At 38.1% G+C, this 9288-nt stretch overlaps 1 protein-coding gene across 1 annotated transcript in view; it reads left to right on the top strand.

Annotated features, from left to right (window-relative positions):
- Positions 1-9070, top strand: part of RASAL2 (RAS protein activator like 2) — a gene marked incomplete in the record, with an annotated part of 192756 nt that extends 183686 nt beyond the window's left edge. The window contains 3 exon segments of the mRNA XM_072419742.1: positions 609-811; positions 900-987; positions 5899-9070. Of these exon segments, the coding sequence (XP_072275843.1) occupies positions 609-811; positions 900-987; positions 5899-6063 (456 nt within the window).
- Positions 9071-9288: the final 218 nt, after the last annotated feature.

Consider the following 9288-nt stretch of genomic DNA (forward strand, 5'->3'; position numbering starts at 1 on the left):
AGTAGAAGAATTGTTACACCACATAAATAATAATAATAGGAAATAATAACTCTGTGCTACTATTATAAACCATATGGGACAGTCTTTAAACTAGACCTCACATCATTAAATATATCTTAAAACCAGCATCACTAAAGCCTGCTTCTCTGCTCCCATTTCCAACACAACAGCATGTTGCATTTTCCAGATGCTTGTGCATTGCATTTAGCAGCCCATTCATTTAAATTGGATGTGCATGCTCAGTGCGGAAAACCTTTGTGTTCTGGCGACTGGAGATGGAAGGAAGGCAGGCAAAAAGTTTTGTGTACATGGAGACTTTTTCTTGTGCACAGTTGTTATTTGCCCCGAATAATGGTTAGCTTTTTGTAGGGATCATGGACCACAAGCTAATCTGGAAACAAGTCTGTATTAGATTTCACAAGGAAGTGATGCTGCAATTAAATAACAAAAATTGTATGTCTAGGCTGATATAAGGAATTTTTTTTTTTATTACAAATTCTTTTTAACAGAAAAAAATTAAAAATTGCTTAAAAAAAAAGCACAGATATTTTAATGTGAAATTTGCCAATGTATTGGTTGCCTTTGACAATTCGGTCTTCCTTTCAAAGTATGAGCAAGAGATTGCCAAGCTGAAAGAACGACTAAAGGTTTCCAGCCGTCGCTTGGAGGAATATGAGAGGCGCCTCCTGGTGCAGGAACAGCAGATGCAGAAACTGTTAATGGAGTACAAATCTCGACTGGAGGACAGTGAAGATCGTCTGCGTCGGCAGCAGGAGGAAAAGGACAGCCAAATGAAAAGTGTCATCAGCAGGTGAGCCCTGGCCATAGATCTCATCGCCTCCACACAATTTTTTCCATATAAAACTCAAATAACATGTGTCAAATCCTTTCCCTTCCAGGCTAATAGCAGTAGAGGAAGAGCTGAAGAAGGATCATGCAGAGATGCAGGCTGTCATTGATGCAAAGCAAAAAATCATTGATGCACAGGTATATATTTACTCCTGACGAGTACTGTAATGCATGTTTTGCTGTTTCCTATGCCAGCAAAAAACATCTTGTACAGTGCATTTGGTACAGTCCTTTGGTATATCGATGTATTTTAGGTGTCTCATGGCAATGTCAATACACAATGCCTATTCATTCACAATCAGTGGAAGGCTTACATATACAATACAAAAATATATACAGAATAGTGAATCGGGCCCATAGCAACCAAGGAGATTGAATCTATCATCATTTTTGAGTTGTGTGGGTTCAATGATTGTTGATTGGCAAATCTGCCACTTCCCTTTACACATTTCTTAGCGGCCCTTACATGTTTGCTATTTTTTAGCTTAACTCAGGAACATTAAGGTATCCAGTGCTCCAGATCCTCCTTTGTATATTGTTTGGGTTTATTGATCATGTTTTATTTGGTCTGTTTTGTCAAGTGGTCATTATAAGTGTACCGTGGCATAGCTTAGCTCTTCCAGCCCTCTTGCAGAATATAAGGTGAAGCCCAGTGACAGAACGATGCACAAAAATGATTTAGTAATGTACCAAATGAGTGAGAGTCACAGTGTCTTCTAGGTCAGGGCTATAGACCTCATAGGTTTTAATATTCAGAGCCAAATAGTTTTCCTTAAGAAACAATTCCTACTCATTTTTGCTTGTTGAATTGTCGTACAGCCGAAATATACTTTGTTTTGTGGAGAAGGGTTGGGACTCCATTAGGGAGCATCTGACTTTGCCACCAGCTGTGGGTGATTTATATAGAGAGAACACATTGTAGAAATGAGGAAAGGGGAATTTTTGACTTAAATTACATAATTCTTTACACATTGAAAGTAATCTGGAGGATTAAAATAGAGAGCACAGTTCCAGTAAACACCACAGTGATGCTTCTGTTGGTGCATTGAGAGAAGCTGGAGATAAATTCGAGTTGGATTTGTGACTAAGGGAATTTACTTCTGTCGTCGTGTTGCAGCATTTATTAGTTTTTAATGGTCAGGAAGGGCTTTCAGTATTGCAGAGATTGAGAGCTTATATCACTGTCCATTGTCGTTTGTCTCATGCATGCCTAATGACCCACCGTTAAAGAATGTCATGTTTTTGGTTTCACAACGTAGCTTTGACAGAGCTGCCACTTTGGAGATCCATCTCCTTCCTCACATAACAAAGATAACCACCAAACTTTTCTCCCATGTTAGTCTCATCACAACTGTGTTAAATTACAGGTCATTAATGGGACTTTAACGCAAACAGGCAAGTAAAACAAGTGCAATTATTAGCTAAGCAGTGTCCCCAGACATGGCCCGTGCCTGACCTCCTACACATTCCAGCTCCTATCTGTATATTTAAGAATGGTTTAAGCAAATATATAATATATATATATATATATATATATATATATATATATATATTATATATCTCAAGGATTCTGAAAGCAGTTTACTTCTATTGCCCATAACAACCAATTGTTTTTTGTTTTTCTATAATAGAAATATATAGAGATAGGTAAGCTATTTTTTTAAAAGAAAGAATAGGGAAAGGTAACAGCCCTGCCAGGTTTCTTGTTCACCGTCAATGTGGCACTGATGATATTTACCGTAACTTCCATCAGGAAGTGTTAACCCCTGAACTGGTCTCCATTGAAAGGTTACTCCTCTATGTTCTGGCACCACAAACATTGGATCGTCCCTAACTTTGTGTCCTGTTACAATAGTCACCAGAACACACAGGGGTATTCTCCTCAATGGGGATATGGTTGGAAAGAAACCCCTGACAGAGCTTCTGATCCCTCAGCAGGCATCCTAACTGAAAGGGAGAACTCTAGCTTTAGATTCCCCCTGCAGTAGAATAAATAAGATGATTGACTTCCGTGGGCAGCACAGAGTGGTTACCGAGGTCCCTTTCTTCATAACCGTGTGTAATTTATTTGCTTTTGCCATTTTGCACTTACCCTGTTCTTGGTGCACCTCTCTGTAATAATTTCGAAGCCATTTTTTTATGATTACCTGTCATACATATCGTAGTGGCAGCTCACTGATTGATTGGTAATGAAATCTTGTGATTTGTCAGTTGAGCACAATGTCCCTCACTGGTGTCAGTAGGTAACAGATCCTGTGAAGTATTGCCAAGCCTGCGAGTTGTGACTTTGACTTGTGTGATAGGTTAGGTCTCATATATGGAGTTATAATGTTCAAATTAGCAATCTATACCATGACTCTAAATATCTTCCTTGTGTTTTATGGATACGAAGCTTCTATGCTACCACCAGTTTATCTACTTCTTTTCGGTTATTATTTATTTTACATCAATCTGCTATATATACTATGTATTTGTATTCTTCCTGTATACATAACCCTATATATAGGATTAATAGGATAATTACTCGCGATTAAGTACTTGATTTACAAGTCAGTGAGGCTCAACCTGTTTGTGTGACGCTTGTCATACATTTTGTTGTAATAGCAGAACTGTGATATGAATGACAGGTGTGATATAGAGGCTATAATTGTGACTTTTTGCTTAGTATTTGTGGTGACTAAGTATTCCGGCTATTACCAGTTGTGAGTCAGGATATTTCTTTTACTTGTCATTGTTGTGGGTTAAAAAATATCCCTTGCAGATGTGAAATATTAGGACTAGCCACTGAATTTCATAAAAAAACACAAACCTAGCTGCTTTAATTTGTGCCAATTAGAAAAAAAGATTGCCTGATTATTTGTTTGCTTTAGATCTTCGCTTTTCAGTTGTCCTCTGGTCCCAAAATCTACAAGGTTGGATTCACACTGTTGTGCTGCTCATTGGTGTTCTGCGGTGTCTTTCCTAATAAAACCCCAAAGCACCTTTCCAGCACACAGGTAATAAATTACTGTGCAATGCGATGCACTGTGTTACATTCATTCATTTGAATGGGCTTCCCTAACACAACCCATGTTATTATGCCTGCACCAACAGAGTGAGCACAATGTTGTCAATCTAGTCTTAGGACTGAAGCAAACCATGGTTCATATTAAAATAGGGTTGGCTGCATTTTCCACAATGCAACTCATAGAACCGCTGTGTGCCTTCAGCGTTGATTGGGGCGCCGCAATGCGTTTTGTTTTTTGCTATGCATGTATGAAGAGTCATTTTGTGTGGCTCTTTTTAGGTAGTTACATAGTTACAATGCATTGCTGGAACTAATATTACTCCACCTGTGCATATGTAAGGTTTCCTGTAGGACTTAGGATGTGTTTAGAAAATGCTGCTTTTGCTAATTTGTCTTTTATACACAGGATACCAAAGAGTTGATGCATAATTAATAAACCTGGAATTTTCAGGAGGATTTTAGTTTTCACCTTTCAAGTTCAGTCCATCCTGAGTCCATCCTACGTGTCCCTGTATTCCAACTTCAAAACCCACCACATCCTCCTCAGCTGTTTACTTCCTCCCGGTCACAATCATTGTAGCGCTGGCTGTACTCAAAGAATTTCTGCCATATACCATATAGGTCTATAGGGGAGTGACTAGGGACGGCCAGCAATAAACTCATTTAACCCTAATGGGAAAACAAGAAGAGGTGCCATGCTGAGGTTAGTAGTCTAGAGAGGGTGGATTATTGCAGAGTTTTCTAAAAGGCAATCTGCTGTTATCTTCAGTTTTGTATGCTTTATTGGCATGCTTCTTCTGTACATTTAGCCATATTTGACTATTATTTGCTCAGGGGTAAGGACGGTGTGTTAGAGACCTGTAGCCCCTCACCTCCCCATATCCTCTCCTGAACAACGTGAGCTGGAATGGGGTTTGGAGCAGTGCATTCTTAGTCTGATATTTTATTTGCTTTATTTATATTTACTTTTAATTTGTGCTCCCCTTCACCACCTTCCCGTATCTTCCTCATGCTCAAAACAGCCTATCAGTTCCAGCTTCTGGCTGCTTCACTCCTGTGTTGCTGTGTCTCCTCTGCTCTCAGCGAAAAGGCCATCCGTTCCGCCATATTGTTAGGATAACTGTCCTCCTTTGTAGACTCCCCAAAGAATGTGCCATTCACTGCAAATGTCTGATTTCTCTTTGCAAAATGAAACATTCCACAGGCATCTCAAGGATATTACTGTGATCTGCTACTAGTTTAAAAATAAAACCTTTTTTTTTTGGTTTAGGACAATATGCCATTATTGGCAGCCATCGCAAATCTTCATCAGATACATTTTTATTTCTGAAACAGGGCTCTGCCTCACAGATGAAATATTAATGTGTTGTAAGTGAGGTATGGCAGGGCCTAACGTTAATGGAATGGGATTAGGAAACCGTATGCTTACTCAATTTCATATATATAATATTTATAGGGAAACAAAAATATTGTTAACTTAGCCCTTTTGATTGGTATCCAGCAAATGTATTCTAAAACTGTTTATTTTGGGGAACCTACAATGAATCATCATTACCTTAAAGTTTGGGATTTGTTTCATTCTTACGTTACCTTAGACATTAATGGCACAATACATACCTGCTGGAGCCTGTAGTATATAACATATTTATTGATTTATATCTTTTTGATACTATACACATAGCAATAATACATCTGGTGGAATTTTAAATCGCCCAACTCCCTACCAGTTGCATTTTATGGGACATTTACTAAAAAAAGCAGAGCAACTTTTCTTGAACCTATTTACTGAAATCTGCAATTGACAAATGATGAATAACAGCACTATAGCATTACTACCTCACTTGCTATATAGAAGTATTTAGTTTGGTTTTGTACATTTTTATTGCTAAATCTGTTCATTGAACACGTTGGTAGAGTACCAAAGTTTTTAAACCATGCCAAAGGTTTTATTTTGCAAAGAAGAAAGCAAACGAGTCTGCGTTGTGGAATCTCTTGAACAAAGGTGTCAAATTAACCTCTAACCTGTCCTCTCTGCATTGCAGGAGAAGAGAATCATGTCGCTGGACGCAGCCAACACAAGACTGATGAGCGCACTGACGCAAGTAAAAGAGCGCTATAGTTCACAAGTGAGGAACGGCATCTCTCCGACCAATCCTACAAAGTTATCTATTACAGAGAATGGGGAGTTGAAAAACAGCAGTTGCTAATGTCCATTGCGGAACTCTGTGCCATGGAGAAAATGCTGCTATACCAAATGACTAGCACCAATCTGTGGATGAGTGATACCGAACTTCGCCTTTGCGACTATGGGTGACATCCAGCCATACCGCACTGTACATATCCAGTATATATAGAGTGAATGCATTGTGCTCTGTACAGAAATTTACATGTAACATATCAGAAGGAAGTTAATAATATGTAGAAGATCTTTTTATATGTATAAAAAAGGAAACATACCTATTTTTATTTGTGTTATCTTTCCATGAAGAAGAGTGGTATAAGAGAAAATATTCTAGTTGAAGGAGCTGTACATATCACAGCAATACACACACCTACACAAACTATAGAAATGACAGAATTGAAGAGAATTCTGGCTGGAGTGTTTTTCACCCGAAGCCTTGTTTGCTAGGCCATCACACCCCTCTCCAGCATGTTGCAGTTTTGTTCAGCTGGAGTTTCCTGAACACTAATAACTGCAAACGGAGGTCAAAATAGTGTGGTCAGGTCATTTCACTTATTCCTGGCACCAAATCCTGTCAAAGCAAATCATTTTAGATTGTTTTAATTTTTTTATGTTGTTGGAGTTTACAGATCTGTAAATATGTATATTTTGGTTGTAAAGTGAGATTCTACCGTTCACATATTTGATGTCATCAACATACACCACAGAAGAAGGGCAAATCAAGGCAGACTCGCTTCGGCGTGGCCAGTTTCAGGACTAGCGTGCACCTTCATCTATATTTTTATCCCAAAGGCTATAAATTCATATTATAACATTTGGATGCAGGACAGAAGTGATACTGCTACTGACATATTTACTTTAGAGAATAAGCACTGAAAATCTCTGTCTTACATGTAAGGTAGAGGAACACCTTGTAACAATAGCATTTTTTTCAGTTTTCTTTCTCCGGATGTCATGCTTAAACTCTACTGCCAGACATGTTTTCATTTTCTCCATCTTCACTGGCAGTTTAAGTATTAAGCTATGCAATGCCTCTCACAGGCTGGAAACAGAAGGTTAAAATTTCAGACATTGAAGCATTTTTGTGAAAATGAAATGCAGTGGTAGCCCTGGTTGTTACAGAATGTTTCATGTTTTGTACCTGTTATTTGGGGATTGGCTATTGATTAGGAGATTCTACACTGGTGAAAGAACCCTCTATGTTTCAACTTCTATGAATGTGAAGATGAGACTGGGCTTGGTATTTATAAAGCATAAGAACTGTTGAACTGTATTTGTAATAAAACAAATTGCAAAAAATTAGAGTACATGTGTCCTTTGCCCAGTGGAGGAACCATTTTGTATGATGAGTTATACAATCCAGTTATATAAAAGGATGGGCAGATAGGTGGTGTTAAGTCCGGGATCCAGCTTCCAAACATCTACATTATGAACCTTGTTTTACATTGTAACTAAAGCCAAAAAAACATTAAATCTATTACATCTTACCACTCCACAAATGTGGTAGCTACACTCATTTTCAGTTTCAGCACATTTTTGGCAAGTGCGGAACAGGCCTGGTGATCTTTCCATGAGCTAAAAAGAAAGCAAAAATAAATGCATCTGTTATAAACTATTGGTCCTACCAGCCCTTATGTAAAAGACATGTGAAGTCAGGCTTGGGGGATAGCTATGCTCCATCCATTGATACAGTGAAGGAGTAAACACAGCCACCCATGAAAAGAAAGTGTGTTATTAGAATTATGGGAGATAAAAACTGAACATAAAAAACAAATGCCACCTCTTCATGGTAAGGTGCAGAATTACATTTTTGGTTTAGGTACAATATAAGGGTGCTGAAGGCAAGGATTTCTAAACCACCTCCTGAACATGTTAGTTCCCTGCCAGTGATGATGACCATGTGAATAAAATACACTGTGGGCTAAAGACCTAGAACATGCTGCTCATCCTGTACCTGTTCCAGGTCACTGCCCTAGAAAAGTGAAGATGCCAGTGAATCAGGTGGACAGCCAGACAACCATCGTTATTTTTCAAAGACAAAGTTTTTACACACAGGCCGCTTTCTTGTTCTTGTGTATGTGTCCTAAACCTGCATTCACAATAGGAAGGCATAGGAGTGTAGGGTACCTTATATTGTGTACATACACATTGTGGATCTAAACAAGAAGTAAAAGCGTCAGAAAGACCTACCAAATCTTTTCCATCTTCCCTCTGTAAAGCCTTTTCCATATATGTTGGCAGGCACATTGAATTCGGAGTTCATTGAGGTCCTCTTTATTTATATATTTTTGTATTGCACTTTGTTGCCTCTGGATAAAGCTTCTTCCTAAGGGGGGATATAATCGGCAACAATACTTCAATATTTAACCTCATCTTACTCTATCTGAAATTGGAACACAAATGGTTTTAGATTGGAATTACCTTAATACTTTGAAACCAGATCTGATACCGGGATCTGATCTCAATGGAAGTAGATAAATGTTAGGGATATATCTGGCCCTGGATGCTTTCTAAAGTTAGGCAGAAAACTCCTTTGATGAAACACAATATCGCACTCCACATTTTTCTTGCTAATCACTTTTCATAACTGTTTAGTGGGGCAGAAACCTTTAACCTCGAGCACTTAACAATTACAATTTTCTTTCATCTCGACAAACCCAAAGTAACAGTGGGATTGGGTCATTAGTAAATAAGTTGAGTGACATCGCTGCTAACCAGAGGCAGAGCTAACAATTTGTAGAAATGTGGCCGAAACTGGATCCCAAAATCTGCCATGGGCTAATTACATGGTGTGAGAGACTAATCTAATAACTGCTGTTTGATATGAGACTAAAACTGTATGCGGTTGTTGTTTTTTTTATTTATTTATTTGTGTACCATAATTCCCTTCCTCTGTTTCTCTCACTTTATTTACTTCACCTCTGTAACATCCAGGGATTTTGTGGATAACAAAGCGGTTTTTGAAACCATCAAGGAAATTAGCTATTTTAATATTGTTATTATCTACAATAAAATGAAACTTCTGTACTTAATGACGTGAGTGAAGTTTGATTTATAATTTACATATATTAATGTTTTTTACTTCATTTGTATTTTACAGCATTCTTGTGTAGTTCTCCAGCTGAGTTCTACTGTGCAGAAACTGCATAATGACAACTTAACACTGTTATGTCAATAACCAAAGCTGAAAATTCCCTTTCTGCTTTTCATGTTATTCTACACACAGCGTCTTCTGTGCTCCTTATGAATT

This window comes from Pyxicephalus adspersus, chromosome 8, assembly GCF_032062135.1.
Source record: "Pyxicephalus adspersus chromosome 8, UCB_Pads_2.0, whole genome shotgun sequence".
NCBI classification, from domain to species: Eukaryota; Metazoa; Chordata; class Amphibia; order Anura; family Pyxicephalidae; genus Pyxicephalus; species Pyxicephalus adspersus.